General features: G+C 36.1%; 1 protein-coding gene and 2 long non-coding RNA genes across 6 annotated transcripts in view; 2 read left to right on the top strand and 1 right to left on the bottom strand.

Annotated features, from left to right (window-relative positions):
* LOC103486214 (uncharacterized) overlaps positions 1–4,887 on the top strand; it is a 5,031-nt gene extending 144 nt beyond the window's left edge. The window contains exons 1-3 of the long non-coding RNA XR_537061.3: positions 1–453; positions 1,750–1,919; positions 4,634–4,887. The exon at positions 1–453 is cut by the window's left edge and continues 144 nt beyond it. This is a non-coding gene — a long non-coding RNA (uncharacterized LOC103486214). The remainder of the gene's footprint in view (positions 454–1,749; positions 1,920–4,633) is intronic.
* Positions 4,888–5,451: 564 nt separating this feature from the next.
* On the bottom strand, positions 5,452–22,224 carry LOC103486215 (ethanolamine-phosphate cytidylyltransferase). 4 transcript variants are annotated; one of them, XM_008444080.3, is made up of 11 exons: positions 21,709–22,216; positions 20,956–21,191; positions 18,090–18,271; positions 15,146–15,217; positions 14,726–14,762; positions 12,902–13,053; positions 12,548–12,615; positions 9,053–9,173; positions 8,694–8,759; positions 8,464–8,586; positions 5,452–5,794 (listed from the first exon to the last, which is right to left on the bottom strand). In XM_008444080.3, exons 1-11 carry the CDS (start codon positions 22,059–22,061, stop codon positions 5,723–5,725), a joined length of 1,482 nt encoding a protein of 493 aa, XP_008442302.1. In that variant the 5' UTR covers positions 22,062–22,216; the 3' UTR covers positions 5,452–5,722. The 4 variants fall into 4 exon arrangements, with proteins under 4 accessions (XP_008442302.1, XP_008442303.1, XP_050939672.1 ...); XM_051083715.1 differs by lacking the exon at positions 5,452–5,794 and adding an exon at positions 7,924–8,377 and having other exon boundaries at positions 21,709–22,223; XM_008444081.3 differs by lacking the exons at positions 12,902–13,053; positions 14,726–14,762 and having other exon boundaries at positions 21,709–22,224.
* LOC127149030 (uncharacterized) lies at positions 6,250–7,493 on the top strand. Its single transcript, XR_007820234.1, has 3 exons — positions 6,250–6,747; positions 6,848–7,136; positions 7,307–7,493. It is a non-coding gene; the product is annotated as an uncharacterized LOC127149030 (long non-coding RNA).
* Positions 22,225–22,226: the final 2 nt, after the last annotated feature.

Raw genomic sequence — 22,226 nt, 5'->3', positions numbered from 1 at the left:
GAGAAGGCACTCTTGGGCCACCACCAAGTCACCGCATACATAACGAACAACAATTTCGACGACGAAATCATCCTTCTCCGGCACACGAGCAATATCAACATTCGTTTTTAACCGACCTGCAGTCAGAAAATTCCAGCGACACTCCTCTCTAGAACTCAATGGAGGGTTCCACGGCCTGAGGGGCCTTTTCGTCTGGCAAGGTAGGAAGATGGAAACACTGCATCGAGGAGGCTCTACGATCAGCAGATCAACATCTTGCATACACGCCTCAATCCAACAACCTTCTCTTCCACCGACAGATATCTAAAGACTGATTCACCAGATTTCTATCGTTCCAAATAACCCAACTTATAACACCAAATCTCAAGAATTCCTTCTTTCTCAGTCGATTCGCCACTTAACAGAGAAACTCACAAATAGGTGCTTCAACATCAACAATATGTTTAAGGATAGGTAACACGATCTGCTAATTTTTTTTTTTTTTTTTTTTTAGCTCTTTTGCAATTGAACAAGGCATGATTTTCAGATTCCATCACCTTACAACAACACACACATTTGTCGTCATCACAAAATTTCCTTTTCCTCAAGTTTTGCTTTGTTGGGGGAATACGGTTAAACACGTAGAAATTGTTTGATTTTTGGGGGGGCAGATCTATTCCACAAATGTTTCCACCACTGCACATTCTTATTGGAGTTGTTACAGAACCACTATAATATATCTTGGTGTCTTTATCGTTTGCTTGGCTGAATTTGTTGCTACAAGTTTGCCTTGTGTTTCTGGTGTTTGTAGGGTTCAATTTCCACAAATGTTTCCACCACTGCACATTCTTATTGGAGTTGTTACAGAACCACTATAATATATCTTGGTGTCTTTATCGTTTGCTTGGCTGAATTTGTTGCTACAAGTTTGCCTTGTGTTTCTGGTGTTTGTAGGGTTCAATTTCCACAAATGTTTCCACCACTGCACATTCTTATTGGAGTTGTTACAGAACCACTATAATATATCTTGGTGTCTTTATCGTTTGCTTGGCTGAATTTGTTGCTACAAGTTTGCCTTGTGTTTCTGGTGTTTGTAGGGTTCAATTTTTACAATATACTACGAATTGGTTGGTGCTATAAGTAACAATTCCCCCCCCCCCCCCCCCTCTCTTTCCTTAATTTTTCTTGGATCTGTAATTTTAATTTATTCTTCAGATTATTCTTATGTTGATTATAATTTTGCATAAGGATTGATTGAATGCCACTTTGCAAATTTTATGGAGAATTGTGTCAATTTTGTTTACCCCGTTGTCTTCTGTCCCTGCAAAAATATTCTTGTTCTACTTTTGAATTTTGAATTTTTAAAGTATTAAAGAGCCCGCTTGTTTTACTCTTCAGGTTGGTGGCAGGTTGATGTTCTGACTTCAAAAACAAATTTCATTAAACAATCTAGTGTTCTCGAGCAGCAGTAAATACTTAACAAATGCGAGAGTATTATAAAAGAAGTGAATGCCACCATTTCTTTTGTTTAATGATTTTGCCTATCTTTATTTTTAAAAGATAAAATACAGAAAATCAGATTTTTTTTTCTTCTATAGGTTGTACTATATACAAGGCAGAACTAGTTCTATTTACTTGTCAAACTTTAACGACAAATTGTTGATGCTGTGGTTTAAAATTATCCATGTCTCCATTGGTTTGACATTATTGTTTGCATTTCCTATGACAAAAAATAATATTTCATTAGTAACTACGTTTTCAAATTTTCAGATGGAAATGGAGAATAAAGTTGGGGCCATCCGACAAGGAAGCCCACACCCAATCGCTACATTCTAACACTTCATCGTCAAAGAAATTTTCTGTTGACATCATGAATCACCATATGTGTGGCCTAGTTCTCACTGGAAATTCATTTTTTAAGCTGGTTTTCTCATAATAAGGTTAGCTTACTTTCAGTATGACCTTTTTTCTGGTCAAATTTTATTTTCTGCCTTCATTTTGAGTAAATTTGCCACTAAAAGAAATGGTTAGCTTACCATGTGTTTTATTTATTACATCTTCGTTATTTTTTTGTTATGTGTTTTTTATTATGCCTTTGTTTTAAGAGTAAATAATTAAACTTGAGAGGAGTTCACAAAGGAATAAAAATATTCATGAAATATTTTAGTCCATTACGACTAATCTTTTTTTTATATAACGAAAATTCCAGCTTTCATTTGAGAACAAATGAAAGAATATAAAGTAAACACAAGAAAAAAACAAAAATGAAAAAATACAAAGTAAACAAAAGAAAAAAAAACCAAAAATGGGCTCCAAATAAGCAACAGAAGATCTAAAGGGCAACTAAAAGACACTTTTATTTAACTTTCTTTTGAGAGGAAAGTGAACTTTTCATTGATATAATGAAAAGATATTAATGCTCAAAATTACTAGTAAATGTTAATTAGAAGAAAATGAAAGGCAACAATAGATAAGCGACCACAACCGAATACAAAACAAATATCAACCATGAAAAATAAAACCTCCCAATACAGACAATAGACTTATCAATTGGATTAAGTTTAATATAATGCATGCAGAGGTTTGCCTTGGACAATTAAAGAATTTTGCATCAGTGCATGACATTGATCGAGTTCAAGTTTTCCATGAAGAAATCTTGGCATTCTTTAGATGAAGGAGCCAAGTGAATTAAATACTCAAATAGTACATTAAGTGATATGTCATAGACATGAACAAGGTAAGATAACATTTGGATTAAAGCGTGAATTTGGACTACAACTTCTTTATTAAAGGAATCTTCTTATTCTTTGGATAAATGAATAGCCAATTGGACGAAGTGTTGAGATAGTCCATTAAGTGATTTGTCATGGACATGGAGGGAGGATAACAATAGACCACGCAACTGAACTAGGAAAAGGACACATGGACATGAGCAAGGAAGATAAGTTAGCATACAGGAATTTGAGATTAAAGAGGATGATTGGACTGCAGGTTTTTTATTAAAGAAATCTTATCATTCTTTGGAAAAAGATTAGCCAATTTGATTAAGTGTTAATATATAATGCACGAAAAGCGATTCGCTTTGGTCATCAATTTGGGAAAAGAAAATGGTTTATGGAAATAAAGTTAAAAAAATGATCATGGGGACCTATTAAATGGAAGAAACATAAGTTACGAGCAAGAATTTTGGATTGAAGTGTGACATTGGATTTCAAGTTTTCGATTGAAAAACTCTTTTCGTTTTTTAGATAAAAGATTAGCAGAGTGGAGTAAGTGTGATTAAGCGATAGATCATGGATATGGATATGGAAAGATTACATTAGACTATGCAAGTTAAATGGGAAAAAAAAGCAAACGGAAGACCATTGAGTTGAATATACATAAAAAGAAAAAAAACACTATCTTAATTTGAAGGTTTATGCCTATGTACGTTGTGAGGAAAAAGATGAATACAAGAATTTTGAATTAAAGGTTAGAGATTAGCGAATTGGATTAAATGTTTATATAAGAAATGAAGTGATTTGTCATGGATATGGATATGCGACAAAAAAATTCTGCTATACTTTTGAAATTGGGAAAAGACATGAAGTACTATTGATTGCACAAAAAATAAGTTATAAAATATGAGACTTTTGGATTGAAGTGTAGCATTGGACATCAAGTTTTGGATTAAATATCTCTTACCATTCTTTGAGAAAAGGATTATCAAATTAGATTAAGTGCTCAGACAGTGCACTAAGTAATTCGTCATGAAAATGGATATGGTAGGATAACAATACACCACGCCAAGCCACTAAATAAGGAAAATGACACATGGAGGACTATCGAGTAGAACATGTGTAGGTTGACGTGTATGTAATGAGAAACGATGATAAGTTAGGATACACGAAGTTTGGGTAAAAAGTGAGATTCAATTACAAGTTTTTATTACATAAGTCTTTTCATTCCTGCAAAGTAAAAAGCCCGGCCTGCGCACCAAACCCTCGGCCTCCCATTCTTAGCGCGCCAACCATGCCAAATGGGCAATTTTGAGCCGTATGTGATATTTTTGCCATTTTTTAGCAATGTTTAGATTTTTCCTTAGATTTAAATGGCATTATTTCATGAGAAGAAGAAATTGGACAAATTTATGAGCCAAGAATTGATATTCTTAGCGCGCCAACCATGCCGAATGGGCAATTTTGAGCCGTACGTGATATTTCCGCCAATTTTTAGCAATGTTTAGATTTTTCCTTAGATTTAAATGACATTATTTCATGAGAAGAAGAAATTGGACAAGTTTACGAGCCAAGAATTGATTTGAGGGTTTTTTTTTTGAAAGTAGAATATTCCATTGTTAGTGCAAAGTAATATTTAATTATAGACTATTTGGGGATTAGTAAACTAATTATAGACTATTTGGGGATTAGTAAATGATTGTATCTAGGAATCACATTTGTCAATTTAAAAATAAATTTTTATCTAAAAATTTTATATTTTGCTATTTTATCAATTTAAAAATAAATTTACCATTTATCCAAAATAAACCTCTAATTTTGTCATTTTTCTTGTGAACCTTATTTTTTGGAATATTAGCCCACTTAACCTCATTCTTTACTTTACTAATTTAATCATTTTCATTATGTTTTAACAAGACTTTCTAAATATGTTGCAGAAATTTCATCAATTTCATCTTCGATACAGGATTATTGTGCTTCTCATCGCTCATCTTCAACGATTCAAATAAGACTACTGCAACCAAGCCAATAAATCGTCAAGTGAGACACTGAAAGATTGGAAGAGAAAAACCTTAAATACAATCAACAAATTGTTAGAATGAAGAATTAGATTAAATGTAAACTTCAACGAAATGATAATGTGATAGAACTATCTTTCCATTCATAATAAAAAAAAAAAAAATCAATCTTATGTATTGTAGAGCCAAAGCAAAATTCATGATAAGGACGAACCAATTTAGATATCTTTGTTATGTTTTATAAATCTAACAAATAGTTTTATTTTACCCGTGACATTTTCTTTTCTAAAATTGATTAATGAAAACAATTAATAAAAATTTATGAAAAATAAATATTATTTATTTAGTACAAGTTTAAAATAATAAAAAAAAATAAACAAATCTATTTTAAAAATTTATTAAAAATACATCTTTCAAATATCTTATTAAAACCATAATTTTTCAAAATAAATAAATAAATATATAAATATTTATTAAATCTTAAATTCAATTAAGATAGAGTGACAAATAAATCTTAGATTCAATTAGGATAAAATCAAATAAATTACAAAATACTCAAAATCCAGACCCAGGCTCTAAACTTCAAATCCTAATCCTCCAATACCTACCTCTAAAAGAAATTATATTTATCCTCAGTAAAATGCATATTTACATAATGCAATTTATATGAATGCCAACAAGAATACATATTTATATAACGATATTCATATAAATACCAACAATATACAATTGTTAACTAAAGGCTGGAAAGGTAAATGTGGTTAAGATATCAAAAGTTCAAGTCTTTCTATGGTAACTCAAAAATACAATAAATAAACTTAAATTAAACACTATATTCAAGTCATGGAATATAGCTACCCTCTTCAAAATCGTCTAAATATTTGACGTCTCTTTAATATATCCTTTGCAAAGGTGTTAATTACTAAAAACAATATTAAAAAAAAAAAAAACAATAAGCAAGGTGCATAGATACTTCTTTTTTGGGGCAAAACTTGATAGTTGACATCATCAATCACCCAAAACATAAGCCTTATCTTCATAGTATCTTCTTTCGCTATTTGCCTTCTTTTCGTTACGTTTCTGCATGAAATTTGCTTGCTTTTAGAACTTGGAATATGAATACATTAAAGCAGGTCAACCACTTATCCCGAAAAGTAAGTATCCAGTCCATTATTTTGTACTCTAGCAAACACTTGTCCACGAATTTCGGATAATACCACTCAAGATACTGCTAGGATCCACTCAAAAGTATTTCCACGCAATAACCTTGTGTGATAGAGTTTCAAACTCCCGAGGTAGGCATCGTAACCACTTAGCCAACAACCCCCCCCCCCCCCCCCCCCCCCCGGGACCCACCACACATCTAAGTTGACTAGAGAGACACATTCCTCTTGTCAACTCATCTATGTTATTATTGATCTTTGCTGGAAGATATTTCCTTGGGGTTTTTCTCACCCTATGCTTTAAGTTTATTCTAGAAATATGATTAGGATAATTGGTTATGCTTCCGTAGAGCATGCGTTGAGATCGATATAAAATAAAAGAAATTGGAGAATCATTCAGCGTAGAAAAGACCAACAAACGTTCAATTTAATCTTTATCTTTTCTGACATTAACTTCGTGTAAAAATGGCCTTTAACTTTATGAATGAAAGGAAAGACCCTTGGTTGTGGTTAAGTAAAGGTTGAGTTTGAAGAAAAACAGTGAAGGAAAAGCATGTTTAAAAGTTGAGGTTGAGTTTTAAGATCGGTGGCCAAAGAAAAAGAAGAAGTTCAAATTTTGGCTAAGTCTTGGTTGATGTTAGGCGCTTAAGGAGGGAGTTGACAAGGATTAGGCAGGCAACCTTGCCATGAAAATCTCCAAAGGGAAAGTTACCCAACCAACCATGTTAAGGAAGACCTCTGAGGATTTGAGGCTGGCCGACAAAACCCTAGGCAAGGAGTGACAAGCAAGATAGGTAGCCAAAGGTTTTGGTGTTGTGCGTGGCCAAAAGGTGTCAAGGAAAAACCTCTAAAGACAAAGTCGAGCTTGAGGTAATGTAGTTTGAGAAACAAGCTTGTTGAAGGAAATTTCTTGATTTAAATTTTGAATTTTAAGTTATGAATTCCTAAAGTCAAATCTGGTTTTTCAAAGGAACATCTGACACTTAGGCAAGGGCTGTCAAGGTTGGGCGTTGAGGCTAGGCAGCAAGACAGGGTTGAACAAGATTGGTGTTAAGGCTATCTGAGAGTTCAGCAAGGGCTGTCAAGGTTGGGCGTTGAGGCTAGGCAGCAACAAGACAGGGTTGAACAAGATTGGTGTTAAGGCTATCTGAGAGTTCAGTATGAGTGCGGCTGTTTCAGTGCGCATTGCGCAGGGCTAGGTGGCATGGTGGTGTCATGCATTGGGCACAAGGCAAGCACCTGGAGCGTGTGGCTATGAGGTAAGCCAGCGTTGCCCAGGGCCATGCCATGGCCCGTCTGTGTGCACACGCAGCATGTCCATGACAATGTCATGGCATGGGTTGTGGCTTGTTGCTAAAATTGAACTTGGTTTCTTGATATTTTCTAAGTATGAGGAGATTAATATGAAATATTAATTCCTTTGTTTCAGACCAAGAAGAAGAAAATGGAGTTTTTAAGCCAAGGAGTCGGGCTACAAGTTGCCAGTGACTAAATGCATTTAAATGACTTTCTAAACATGAATTTCTAGCTAAAAGTTTCTAAATACGCTTTGATATTTCTGAATGACGTTCTTGACTGATTTAGTAACAGATTTGCAGAGCATGGGTTTGATAAAGAGTTATGTTAAGCATGTTTTATAAGCTATTTCCAAGCATGTCTTATAAAGCGTGAGATTTGTAAAGTTGAGTCCTAAATGTTTAAGCAACCATGTTTCCAAGCTATTTAGAATGTTTCAAAAAGTAAAGATTTCAAGAACACTTTACATATGTCTATACTCGGTTGATACTCACTGCCTACTCGAGTTATGTGCACTTATGTTCCATACAGATGTGAAGGTAGGCCATAAGACCTATCATTCCGGTACATTAGTGAAGGTACAATTATTGTACTTAAGGGAAGAAGATTACAATTAAATTGCGCCTACTATATTGAGAGTTCATGTCAAATGACAGTGTGGTGACTTGTCACCCAAGTTACGGTTAAGGATAGGTTATACATTGTTGTTTAAAGTTAAAGCTTATGAAATGTATTTAGTTGCTTGCATGATTTCAAAGCTTAAAGCATTGAATGTAACTATTTAGAAAAGCATGTTTACAAAATGGTTACTCACCGAGTTTTTCAACTCATCCTTTCAAAATGTTCTCTCACTTTCCATGTATTGATCACCATGTCGAGCCTACTCTACAGCTTCTATAGGTGAACTGAGGTTATTTTCTTTATAGTTAGCATACGTCTGCATTTAGTATTAGTGTCATGAACCTAGATAGTACAGTTTATATTTTCATTGTGCGTCTGTAATAAAATTAGTTTTAAGTGTAATAAGCATTTAGCTTATGATGGGTTTAATTAGCATGCATTGTTGGTTGTAAGGCAGCTGTGTTAGTTTGCTTGGTTGGTAAGTGTTGTCAAAGTATGGCAATGTTTGCTAGCCCTCGCACCCTCTTTTGAAGCTAGAGAGTGAGGGAGCTTCGGAAGGGGGTGTCACCCGTATAGTAACCATCTACATTAAAGAAATCCAAATTCATATGACAGAATATCATTGCACGCGATCTAACAGTAATTAGAGCACAGATTAGAGGGAAGAACCTGGTATGCCTCATGATTGGATACGATCCTCCTAATAATAGTGGTGGTTGTGATATCTAGCGGGCTGTCTAAAATTTTGAAGATCCCCATATTAATAGGGACAGCATATGGATTGCAGTCCCTCTGTAAAATAACAATGTTGCCTTCAATAGTTATCTGACATCCACCCAATAGCAATAATCCAAAATATTATAAAAATAGAACCCATTCTCCTTGTAGGACAATTATACCTTCTGAAAATCATTAACTTCGGCTACAGTTCCATGGACTACCAATGAAATGTTAAAAGTTGTAATCTGCAGCAAGAGAAAATAAAAATGAAATTAAGCCGACATGAGTGTTCAATACTCCACCATCCAATATCCAGCCATTTATGAAAAATAAACTGCTCAATACCTGTGTTTTACAAACATCTTTCGGGCATTCATTTCCAAATAACGATTATTTCAATACAAGCATCTTTTATCTAACTATTGCCACCACCACTATCTTTAACTCTTTTGCAGATTAAAACACCAAATATATTCAAGATAAAACCAACAATTAAACTGCGTCAAACTGGAAGACAACAAACACAAATAAAACTAACCATATCTTTAGACACTTCCCAAGGTGCACCGATTATCACCTCATCCACATAACGACATGCCAAGACACTCAAACTTCTCTCATGCAGATTCATTATTGGGCGATGAGCTCCTCTGTTGGCACTGTAAGGAAACCACAAAACATGAAAAATAAATTCATCCTTCAAGATAGAAATTATATCTCAAGTTAAAACTTATCAAGGTTCACTTGTCAGATACTTGGTTGGATCTCCGGATGATTATTTAGATGTTCAAGTTGTGGCTTTAACGGATAGAAAGTCAGAAGCCCCTCAATGTTGACATATCTAACAATTCATCTTATTGAGGTGGTGCATTTTTAAAACTTTCAATCTTAGACGGGGAAAGAACAAATTATGTAGTAGGAATAAGGTATTTGTCTTGATTAGAATTTGGATTAGTTTCCACGATGGATTAGAATTAGAATTAGGATTAGTTTTCTCGGTTATTAGGATTACAAAAATGAGAGGTAAGTTTTCTATAAATGATTGTGGTATTGTGCTAGTCTAACTAAGCCATTTTGTTGTTGTCCTTTAGGATTCCTAATCTCCTGGAATACAAGGGGACTGACATATCCTACTAAGCGCATAGCCCTCAAGAAATTCATAAAGAACCATCACTAGGATGTGGTTATGATTCAAGAATCGAAAATGGAAACCTTCGATGCAGTTTTTATTAAGTCAGTATGGAGTTCCAAAGATATTGGATGGGAGTTTATGAAATAATTAGGTGCGCCAGGGGGTATTCTCACGATGTGGAACAACAACAAAATTACAGTGCTTGAGACTATCAAAGAGAGGTTTTCTCTCTCAAGTAGAGGCATTACGATGGGCAATATGTTGTTGGATTACCAATGTATATGGCCCATGTGGTTATAGAGAAAGAAGGCTCGTTTAAATGGAGGGCCTGAGGCTTGGTGTATGGGAGGAGACTTCAACGTTACTCGTTGGGTGCATGAGAGGCTTGTAATTGGCAGAAATACAAGAGGGATGAGAATTTTTAATTTCTTCATTGATTCGGCCAACACCATGGAAATTTCTCTTCAAAACGGCAAATATCATGGTCTAGAGAGGGTGGAGCACCCTCAAGGTCCTTGTTGGAAAGATTTTTTATTAATCACAAATGGGAAGAAAAGTTTGAGAACTCCAGATTGTCCCGTAAAGCTTGCATATTCTTCGGTCACTTTCCTTTACTATTGGCGGTTGGAGAAGTTTTATGGGAGCCTTCTCATTCAAGTTTTGCAATGGCTGGCTGATGGTTAAAGAATGTAATTTAGTCATAGAAAGAGCTCTGAAGTGGACAAAATTCAAACTGAAGAAGAAACAAAACAAAAATCGAACACTAGAAATCGAAAACCATATCCTCCCTTAAGTTGAATGGTGAATGAATGCAGTCCAATGACAAATATCCTAAATTGAATAATCTTTGAACTCAGCACTCAATCAGCACCATGATGCTGTGTTCCTTTTTGACGTGTCCAAGATGTCAAAGCAACCCCTTTCTTTATTGTGAAAAATGCACTGGTTGCGCTCAAACCAAATCTCAGCCAGTAGCGCTTTAACCATATTAACTCAAATTAGAAACGGTTTCTTTGATAACAAGGGGGCCCTAGCAGATGAAACACATTGGAGCTTAGGGAACCATCAAAAGCGCATACTACTATGAACAAAGAAAAAGTGCTATACCAGCATTTAGAGCAGTAGGGGCATAAAACAAATACATGTATTAAATCCTTATTGTCCTTTAAACAAAGAGGACACACCGATGGCAACAAGCTCTTATTGGAAAGTTTCTTTTGCAAAATCTTAGAGCAATAAAAAAGGTCGACTGCCATAATCCAAACCAGGATATTTATTCTCCTTGGGCTGCTGGTTTTCCAAAGAGCTTTATAGAAAGCTTTTTCCGAAGGGGAAGATGGAGAGAGATGAGTCAAAAGGGATTTGACAGAGAAGTGACCCGAGGCATCTAAGGACCAAACCCTCCCATCTAACAATTATGTCGATCTCCTCAAGGATAGGAGTAATAAAGATTGGAAATCTTGGATTTCTTCATCTTTCAGCAATTTTCGAAACACTATGGACCAAGAATTTGTGTCACTATCCCAATGGGCAGCAACTGAGCCGGTAGGCAACAAGGGCTTCGAGTATTGAGTTTTTAGAGGGATTTCTCCGACACATGAATCAGCCCAGAATGCCACTCTTCTTCCATTGCCAAGCTTGAAGGGTGCCAATATTTCCACCCTTTTCCATTTTCTTTAGATGCTGACCCAAGGGCTTCTTAAAATATTTCCTGATTTGGTTTGAGTATGGCAAACAAATGTTCCACTGCCATAATAGCTTCTAATCACTTGCCACCACAGCACGGTATCTTCCTTCATGTACCTCCACCCCCATTTAGCAAGGAGACCCCTTAAAATATTTCGCACTAACTTTTTGAGAGCAGAAGCTACATTTTCTGGAATGGCAAAGATAGACAAGTAGTAGGTCGGGCAATTGGCCAAGATTGAGTTGCATAAGGTTTGTCTTCCACCTCTTGAAATATTGAACATTTTCCATCTATCTAGTTTTTTGTGTACTCTATCAATCATGGGCTCCCAAAAAACTTTCTGCCTAGGATAGCCTCCTAATAAAAGACCTAGGTACAGAAATGGGAGCTTTTCCACTTTACAACATAATTTTCCAGCCATATGAAGTAGCTCATCATCCCCCATATTAACTCCACTAAGTGTTGACTTGTCCCAATTCACTTTATGACCCGAGCACCATTCAAACAAATTGATAGCCTCCTTTAACTTGAGCAACATCGCTTCATCATCAACGACGAACAGAAGAATGGGGATGTATACTCCATCTTTACCAACCATGACACCCTTAAAATGGCTATTATCATGCAGCTTGTTAATGATGGCGCCTAGAACTACGATGACAAGCAAAAAAAAGGAAAGGAGAAAGTGGATCTCCTTGTCGAATGTCTCTAGAAGCCACTATCCTTGAATATGGAAATCTAGCAAAAGAGCAGCTTGTTCATGTTGGCTTCCGTTGATGAATATGGAAAATCTAGGATTTCTAAGGCAACCTAACATCCATGAAGACCATTTAGGACTAAACTTTTTACATTGCAGTACCTTTTTGAAGAAACCCCAATCTACTCTATCAAAAGCTTTTCAAGATCTAAAGAGTTTTCTATTCGAGACATGTGCCTTGATTTTTTTTCTCATTTTTTTGGTCATATTATTGGTTTTGTTTATTAGGTTCTTGAGTTCGTATCTTGGAGAAATAGCCTTTTTTCACAAAAACATACAATCAATATGACAATTCTTTTAACAGCAAATAAACTTTCTATTAATGATCGAAAAGTTACAAACAATCAATTATGGCATGGCAATGAAAGAAAAAGTTGCTCAGGAGTGCAAGTTAGTCTAGCATAGTGAAACGTCAAATGGGAGACCAATATATATAAATTCATGCAAGAAGTGTCACCTGACAGTTAGATCAGTATGTATTCCGACCAGAAGGAAGTCTCCCATACTGCGGGCATGCTTCAAAATCTATGCAAAATGACATAAAGTTCAGAAATGGAAATTCATATTTTCATTAATTACTTTACTGCTTGTACTCTTTTTTCCCTCATCTAATGGTGGGGGCATAATAATCTTATTAAGTCTTTACAACTTGCATTATTTCTATCTTTATTTACCCTACCAATAAATTCTCCTTTTTTTATACTGATATTATGAGGTTCGAACCACAACCACAACGGAGTGGCAAATAAGCCAATGAACCAAATGACCATCAAGGCTACAAACCCATCAAGGCTATAAAATAATCACGTACCGATAGATATCCACCAAGATGACATGTTCTGAAGTAAATTAAAAAAGGAACCAAAAGATGACAACTTATCATCAAAAGTTCTAACATTCCTCTCCTTCTGTATATGCCACAGGAGAGCTTTGAAGGTGGAACTCCCGACCACCGTAGCTTTTCTATGAGAATAGACACCACCAACACGATTGAGAGAACAAACACTCGAAAAACAAATGTTGAAAAAACTTCACTGCATGCCAAAAATAATGGACAAATAGAAGGAGAAAGATAGTGCGTCTAAAACCTATCATTGCAAAGTAGCGGAGCAATTTGGAAATCTAAAGATCAGTATCCACACCTGAACCTTAATGCACTTGGAACTTTTAGATTTCGACAAAGCCTGACACACCTCGTAACACCTCCGCTTGGTGCTCCCTCAGCAAAGATTTCAAAGCCTATAGCATTCAGGAGCTTTGTTTAAACTAGAGGGCTTTTATTTTCCCTGATAGCTTGCAGTCTACCCAACTTTATTGTTGATTTTTGCTTTGCTTTGTTAATCAATATTTTGTATCTTTGATTTTGGGATTGTGGCTTTTGTTGGATATGATGAGGGTGCTAAAGAGGTGTAAACCTAGTTGAGATGTCTAGATCCGCCTACTAATCCTTAGCTTTTATCATTGAATTGGTGCTCTTTATATAACTCTCTAGTACTTAGAACATTTGTGATTATTAACAGTGGCTGGTCTCCTTTTCAAACAAAGCCTAACACACCTCCTTCTCCAAAGGGGATGAGGCAATCGAGTATTTGGATAAAGTACTAACAGTGGGGATGAGGCAATCAAGTATTTAAATAAAGAACTACAGTAAACTTCTCGTGAACTTTTTGGAAAATCCATGACAATAGCCTCGAATCTGATGAACGAGATAAATGCTTGACAGCCAAATTTTTCATTAACTGTCGTTATGATAGAACACCAGTGTGGTGATTCTACTTTATTGATATCTCAACATAATTACAATGAAAATAAGAAGCAAATAACACTACTAGGATCTCAATCCTTCCCTATCCGAAACCAAGAAACAAACAATTGTACTGTGAACAAGATGAAATACAGAACAGAAAAAACAAAGACACAAACAGAACAAGAACCCTTTGATACTTCTCCTCCTGTCTCTCAAGGAGTGAGATAATCCTCTTCCTTTACCAAAATTCTGAACACCTCCCTTCTACGATTCTCACGACCTAAATCCCCTCCCACTACTAACTAATTGTTGGGCCCACCATGATGGTAACCTCCTCCCACATTTCTCTACTCCATCTCACATGTTAACTTCCCCTTATTTCTATGATTGTAAGTAAATAATAACGGTGCTCTAACACGTTAATATGAAATTTCTTCATCTTTTAGCTATCTTCGAAAAAGAAAGTTCCATGAACAAGTTTCTAAATCCAAATGGTCAAAAATTGTACCATTAAGAGAGAGGCTATACGAAAACGTCAAGGGAACCCCAATTTGAATAAAGACTCAACCACCGAACATGAATGGTATCAGAACCCATGTAATTTAAAATGGTAGCAAAGCAGTAGGTCATGTATTCAGACTCCTCCAATGTCATTTACTCCTCAATTCATATTGATTTCCACTTGATAGGTCTTCTACCATCAAGTCCACAAACAAGAGGACTATTGGTGTTGATATAATATTAAACTTACCTTCACTTATCCATTTAAGTTTTTGGGTCAATCGATGACTTAACATGGCAACAAAGCAGGAGAGCAAGAGATCATGTATATTCTCAGCAACACTGTTTTACAAAAAAGTAACATTGCTGCAGCAGGTTGCAGATTACCAGTCAGATGCCTTCTTCCGAAAATATCTTGGCAACTCTGTTTTGAAAGGGATAATTGGCATTTGAATAAAAAATTTATTTAGTTCACACCATAGATTCTCTAACGTAGGAGTCTGCGGCATTGAAGGAAGTGAATTTACAATATAATATATAAGAAGAAAAAGAAAAAATGCCATATGCCATAAGGATCAATTAGATACTTTAAAATTTCCCAAACATATTAGATACAAAATTGAAAATTCAAACATCTATTAGAAACAGTTAAAATTTTGAAAACAAGTTCAAATACTAAACTTGTAATTTAACCCAAAAAACAAAATAACCCAAACATTTTTCATTCATAAGCAGGGGAAGAATTGCACGTGTAAGAAATTATCAATAGTCAAATATCCATAAACATTCGAATGAATCAATATTTACCTCCACGTGTCCAGCATGAAAAAGATCAAATGCACCATCAATATAAATGATGCGAGCATCTGGCCCTGGACCCTGCAGCCACAAGCAAGGGCAAACAAATCATTGCAAAAGAATCAGAAGAATTATCCCCGTGAATAATTCAGTGCAAATACAATTTTCCCATGAATAATTCAATGCAAATTCAGTCCACAGTAATGTTTATCTTATCCTTTTGATGAGAGGTTTTATAATTCAGTGCAAATACAAATTTCATCCAAGGAGGTGAGAGCTAAAAAATAGAAACCATATTAATATGAAGGAAAATCTTTCAGACATCATTGATTTCAACAAAAACCGAATCATGATAAAACAATGCACAAAGTATGCATACATATGTGCCCCATTTAATTACATCTATAGCACATAATAATTTAATTTTGAGCTATTGAATGGATGTTAATTGCTGTTTACTTACTCAGGACCTCGTTTTCTCTTCATTTCACGCCTGTCCTTATATTTCGGGTTGTTTCCTATGGTTATCGAGTTTTAATTCCTTGCTATCTCACTCCAGTGCACTTTGCATAACAGGGTTTTTAAAGTTTGTTTAATTGTTTCTCGATTGTGACACCCTGATGTAGCCTAAGAATGATTAAAGACTTTTCAAGAATCAAACATAACAACTTTATTATCAACCAAAACTGCATCAAAATACATGAGAGAAAATGCGTCGAATACATGGGAGGGGCCTCTCTATTTATAAAAAATACTTTATTGCTTGAATAAAATATCAAAAGATAGGGGCCCATGCATAGAGAACACAAAAGATATTTTCAATTTGCGGAATCAATATTGAAGTAACTAGAAAGAAAGGTCTCCTCAGTTGCCTCAATGTTGAATTGCAAGGTTGAAAATCTCCTATAATGTATCTTGGACTTCCTTTGGGAGGTTACCCAAAGAGATCCTATATTTTGCAGCCAATCATTGAGAAAGTCCAAGGTAAACTAGATAAGTGGAATATATACAATCTCTCTAGAGAGGGAAGAATGCCCTTTGCAAACCAGTGTTGTCCAATCTTCCCACTTATTACATGTCTACCTTCCTAATGCCAGAAAAAAATATCTAGAACCTTAGAAAGAGTCGTGAAAAAATTCTTTTGGAAGGAAACAAAGGAGGTAATAAAATGAATCACCTGGTAATATGGGATAAATCCCAAAAGGATGGGGGTCTCGGTTTGGGTAGTTCAATATTCAGAAACTTGGCTCTTCTTTCCAAATGCGGATAGCGTTTCATGTTTGAGCAGGATTCCTTATGGTGCCAAGTTGTTTGTAGTAAACATGGGAGCCGTCCCTTCCATTGGCACACAAGTGGCAAAGAAAAATCAAATCTTATAAGTCATTGGATTACTATTTCTAGACAGCGGCGCAAGATAGAAGCTCTGGCAGTGTTCAAAGTTGGCAGCGGGTGTAGAATTTTTTCTGGTTGGACCCTTGGCTGGACAGAACTCCTTTGAAAAGCAAATTCCAGCATCTGTTTAGAATTGCACTTAACCGAAGGTCTCCATATCCGATCATTGGGACTCTTCTACTTGCTCATGGCCTATCTATTTTAGAAAGTTGCTGAAGGAGGAAGAAGCAATAGACTTCCAATTTTTATTGTGCTTGTTGGTGGGGGCAAAGATCTCTAATTCTCCGGATAAAGGATCATGGTCTTTGGAAGCAAGCGGTGCTTTTTCAGTTAAATCTTAAGTTAATCATCTTTCCTGGACTTCACCTATTAAAATTTTGTTGGAGAAGAGCCTCAAAAGCCTACGTAGAGTGAACATACCTGTATGGATTATGCTGTTTGGAGGCTTAAATTGTGTATCAGTCATGCAAAGAAAAATGCCTAATCACTCCTTTCACCTCACATCAGCCCACTTTGTCTACAGAATCAAGATCTTCAGTACCTATTGCTCGACTGTGAATTTGCAACAAGTGTTGGTTCAGCTTCTCCAAACTTTCAACCTTGGCTGGGTTTTTTATAAGGATTTCAGAAGTAACATGCTGCAGATATTAGTAGGTCCACACTCTGTCTAAAGCATTTTAAGACAACTCATTGCAAGAGATTAACCCAAATTGACAGGTTTTCATCTTCTCAACTTTCTGAAGCTGCCTCTTTCAGTTTTGGTTTTCCAGCCTTGTTTTGTAGTTGCGATGTATTACAATCCAGGGTTTTTGTTTCTTAGATCTTGTTTAAGACTTTGTAGCTTGTACTTGTTTGTGCTCATGAAATAGCTATAGGTAGCCCTAAATCTTCGTCTAATCCCTTGTACTAGTTTACGCTCTTGTATTGGCTCTAGATATCCAGACTTTGAAAGTTCATGTATTTTCTTTCTGGTCTCTGAATTAGCTCCAAAATGGCGTTAATAAACTAACACAGCTGTGATTTTGAAGCTAGCATGATTCTGTTGAAACCGACATCTTCAACCTTCAAAAAACCTTTTTCAAACCAAATGCAATAGTATGACTCAACTACCTTGCAGTTGTCCACTTCCATTTCGATCCCTGGTAAGTAGATGTGCTCACCAAAGGTCTTGGGAGGGTGATCTGAAGCAGGTATCGTTGGAGAACTAAAGGTGGTGGCCAGGGAGACACTCGTCGTGATTCTAAGGCTGCCGAAGCGGAAGAAGGCAAAGGAATGAGAGAGGAGAGAGAATGGAGAGAACTTACCTTTCGCCCATTCCTGAATGGTTTTTGCATAGACGTTATTAAGAATTTCTTAACACTTTTATTGTTTTAGCCTAAGATTATTTTTGGTCTTCTCGGCCAGGTATTTAAAGCTGGTTGAAGGCCATCATTTTAAGTACTGTAATACATTGTTTTCTTCCTTCTTGGCACCAAAAAACTTGCTAGTAAGAACTTGAAATATAATAAAATTTTAGAGAGCATACTAATTGAAACAACTAGCAATGAAGAGAAGTACACACCTTCCCATTGGAAAATTGAACAATTCTACGAGAAGTTGGTAAGAAATGAGAGACACGAGTTCCAGTTCCAGAACCACCGTCGTCAAATTTTTGGCTGTGACCATGACTGAATTGTCTTTGCAACGATGAATGATTTTGATTATCACTAATAGATCTCTCTCTTACACAGAGAAGCATGCGACCTGTAAATGATATGATATTATCAAATAGACTAACCAAACAAGAAAAAGCACTCAAGAAGCAGAATGCAATATGATGCAGTACAGTTGTGTGTTTAAATGTTAGGGCTCTCTTTGTAATCTAGCATTTTAGTTTAGCTATCTTATTTCATTAGTTAGGTTGTTAGTTGATTACCATGGTTAATATTAATTCACCGTCATAAAGGTCATTGCTCCCCCTTTTGGACAACCTTTTTATATAATTCATAAAATAACAGCCCTAACCCCTTCCGGCTCCACAACAAATTGGCATGCCCAACACCAAGAATTTGATATTGTGCAACAAAGAGACCTATTCCAACTAGCTTATGACAATGTACTCTATACCCAACATCACATCCTTCACTTCGAAGGTTTAACCAATCAAATCAAAACATGGAAGAGGTTTTCAAACAAATACCAGGATGTCCAAGATAACTTGACTGCAGCTTCTCAATCTTTTTCCCCAATTATAAATCCCTGTTGGTTCCTTCGAAGTTTCATTCTTAATTAAGGCTTGTGGTATGCGATTCAAAGAAATACACCCTCCTTTCCCTCATGTAAGGTTATTATAAGGTGTTGTGGCAGATCGTATTCTTTTTCAAAAAAGGAAAAAAGGGAACGAGTCTATTTTATTAAAAAAAAAATGAGATTAAAGCTCATAGTGCAAAAGAATTATACAATGAGCACCCGAACATCTCAACTAGATTGACACTCGCTTAGCCCCCTTGTCATATAAAAAAATATAATAAACATGGCTAAATAGGGCTAACAAGCAGCCTATACAACGTAAGATATTAATACATGGAAAACAAAATAGACAATCCTTGATAAACAAAAGCTATCAAACTGTTAAGGGACAAATAAAAACCGAGCAAGAAGACCATTCAACACCAATCCAAAATTCTGCTAAGGAAATAAAAACGCTCTAATTCTTTGAGAGCTGTAACTATCAAAATCTTTAGAGAGGATGCACCACGATGAAGCGTTTATGTGAGCAACTTTGCAACCATCTAGCCATATGACAGATTTGGCATGAAAGGCCCTTTAATTTCTTTCAAACCATAATTTCGCCAAATTTGCTTTTACTGCATTAAACCAATTTAATTGTGAATTGTAGATTGTTCATCAATCGAAGTTCGAGGAGATGGAATTTCGTGGTCTTCAGGGTGGGTAACGGCGTCCTTCCCCTTGCCTGAATTGGTGGCATCTTTTCCAACCACGAGTCTCTCCGTTGAGGCAGCTTTGATACCAGAAAATGATGAAACCAATCTGGTAGACAATTCTTGTAAGAATGCCCCTGAAGTATAATTGATATTCTAAACTGAAATTTGAAGAAGGAGCTTTATATAGGCTTAACTCCTTAGAAGACTTACAACCTAAAGAATCGGTTGCCAAAAAAACTAAAAGAAAAAAGCTGGAGCTAAATAAAAATATTGTAGCTTTAAAATAGAGCTATAGACAGAAAATTACTAAAACATACTAATTCTAAGTACATCACAACCAGCGTCCTCATCATTTCCTACAATTGATCTCTATAGTGAAAGAAACTTTCACGAAAAAAGGAAATTTAAAGGTTTCATTGTTGGAAAAGAAAAAAGTCCATATCTCCTTCCTACAATTTGTCGATGATACTCTAATCTTCTGTGATTGCAATACTGGAAAGCAAATTGAAATTGCAATTCTGCCTCGTCATTTGTAGACTGCTTGTAAAAAAATGGTGTGGTCAGTTTAACTCTGAAGGAACCCAAAACTCCTAACTACTTTCCCAAACCGTTCAACCCATGCTCTAGGAGATTGTTCGAGTCCAGATGAAGACTTCTTCAGTAGACATACTTTGTTCTTCCCAAGGTCAATTTCAATTCTTGGTGGTATGCTCATAAATACTTCTTCAAGGTCATGTTGTTAAGAGTTGGTGAAATATGATTTTTGGGTGAAAAAAACCCTAACCAGAAAGGACATGTTGCAGAGATCACCAAGCTTGGAGTAGATGAAGGGTTAAAAAAACTTATTTTACCCGGTGGCAATAATAAAGTTGGTTGGAACGGCTTCCTCCCCCTCTCTAGTGCACCAACCAACGAACCCATCAACAAGCATAAACCCAATTATGTTTCCTCATCTAGTCCACCTCTTACAAAGAGGTTCTCCATAATCTTAAGAAAACGAGCAACCAACCACAAGTCCTCCATTCACAACAACCCACTTCTACAGTTCTACTCCTTCCCAATCAAGTGAACTTGCAACATTCGACCCAAACACTTCCATCATCATCATCTGACAAAACTTGCAAAACGATTAGTTTATTTCTCACTCCCTTGTTTTTCTTTGCTTTGTATCTTTCTTGTTAGGGTTATGCTATTGTTAGTTTGATGGATTTTTTCCTTATTCGGTTCTTCCCTTTTGTACTCTTTGGATATTTCGTTCATCGATGAAATTGTTTCTTATCCCAAAAAAATTATACAGTAAATGAAATTCTCCGTTTTTTATTTTTAATTGTTATTTTTTCCATTTTTCTGAGAGGAAAGAAAAACAAAATGCCACAAACTAGGCTAGAGGTCCTGGAAAAAATAAACAAGCAACAAAACCATTTGGAGTAAGAAAACAAAATGGCAATAGTTACTGAAAGAACTCGTCTCGTGATGTACAATAAATAGCAGTCAAATACCAACCTACAATATCCGTGCTTGAAACTCCTTCTGTACGCTTGATCTGCTTGTAACGACCTGCCTTCTTAGCTAGTGCATAAGCATCAGTTCCGTCAGGTAGAACACAAGGGTCATCACCATGAATGATATAATCTATCTTGTACTCATCAAATAGCTTTCTCATAAAATCTTCAGTTATGGCATAGGGCGCGTTTGGAATAACCTCATCAACCCATTTAACGGCGTTGACCATAATCATCCTAAAACATATACAATTATTAAGTACGTATAACTTCCATTCTCCACATATGGAAAATCACATGAAGACTTACATTCGTTGCGAAATACATTGAAACTGAAATTCAGAAATTCATCGTGGTTTGCTAGAAAGACATCAGATAAATAATACAAGTCCCATGAAACAGAGGCTAGAGATGGTGTAGACATGCAAACACACATTTATATTCTTAAATCGCGAATTGCCTAATAAAACTTATGTAAATTGAATTATATCATCCAACCCATATAGACTGATACTTTGTTGTACTTGACATATGTGAAAGGTCAAATGAGGTGGAATCAATATTAATCATGGAGAAAACGGAGTTTGAACACAAGGAGCTGGAACACCAGACCTCATGAAATACCATTTTAAATTGCTAGTCAACCCAAAAGCTTAAATTAACGAGTGAGATAAATTTAATATCTAACACAAGCAAGCCTAAAAGGGCAGGATGGGATAAGAGGGGTAATAGAAAAATCAAAAGAAACAACGACCTTTCGTTAAGAGGAGTAACAGGAGGGCCTTTGTTGGCAGTTATTTCAGAATCGCTAACGACGCCAACGACCAATTGGTCCCCAAGGGCTCTAGCCTGACGGAGGGCGTTGCAATGGCCGTAGTGCATCATGTCGAAACAACCATCCATGTATACGCGAACGGGCTTCTTCTTTCTCCTCCATATCCTTAGCGACGGCTGATGAGGAGCCCCGAAATGTAAGCCCAGTACCGATATCCCGATCACTAGCCCTCCAATCAAGCATGTGGCTACAAACCTCGCCCAACGTTGTGTATTTTCTGAAGGGTCTGCATCCAGATCCACGCTTCCTGTTCCTGTTCTAGCACCCTTCATTTCGCGCCAAATTCGCGATTTATCGTAATGGGAAGCAATCTGGTCTTAAAATCCAGCTGCAGCTTAGTGGAGGTGCGATGCGGCGAAGTATTTCATCACCTGGCTTAGTCTTTTTTTACTCTTTAATCGCTTGTTAGTATTGTTAACGAGTACGCATGTGTAGGT

The sequence above is a fragment of the Cucumis melo genome, chromosome 4 (assembly GCF_025177605.1).
Source record: "Cucumis melo cultivar AY chromosome 4, USDA_Cmelo_AY_1.0, whole genome shotgun sequence".
Classification (NCBI taxonomy): domain Eukaryota; kingdom Viridiplantae; phylum Streptophyta; class Magnoliopsida; order Cucurbitales; family Cucurbitaceae; genus Cucumis; species Cucumis melo.
The sequence above is the reverse complement of the archived record's forward strand: the minus strand, read 5'-3'. Positions and strand labels throughout refer to the sequence as shown.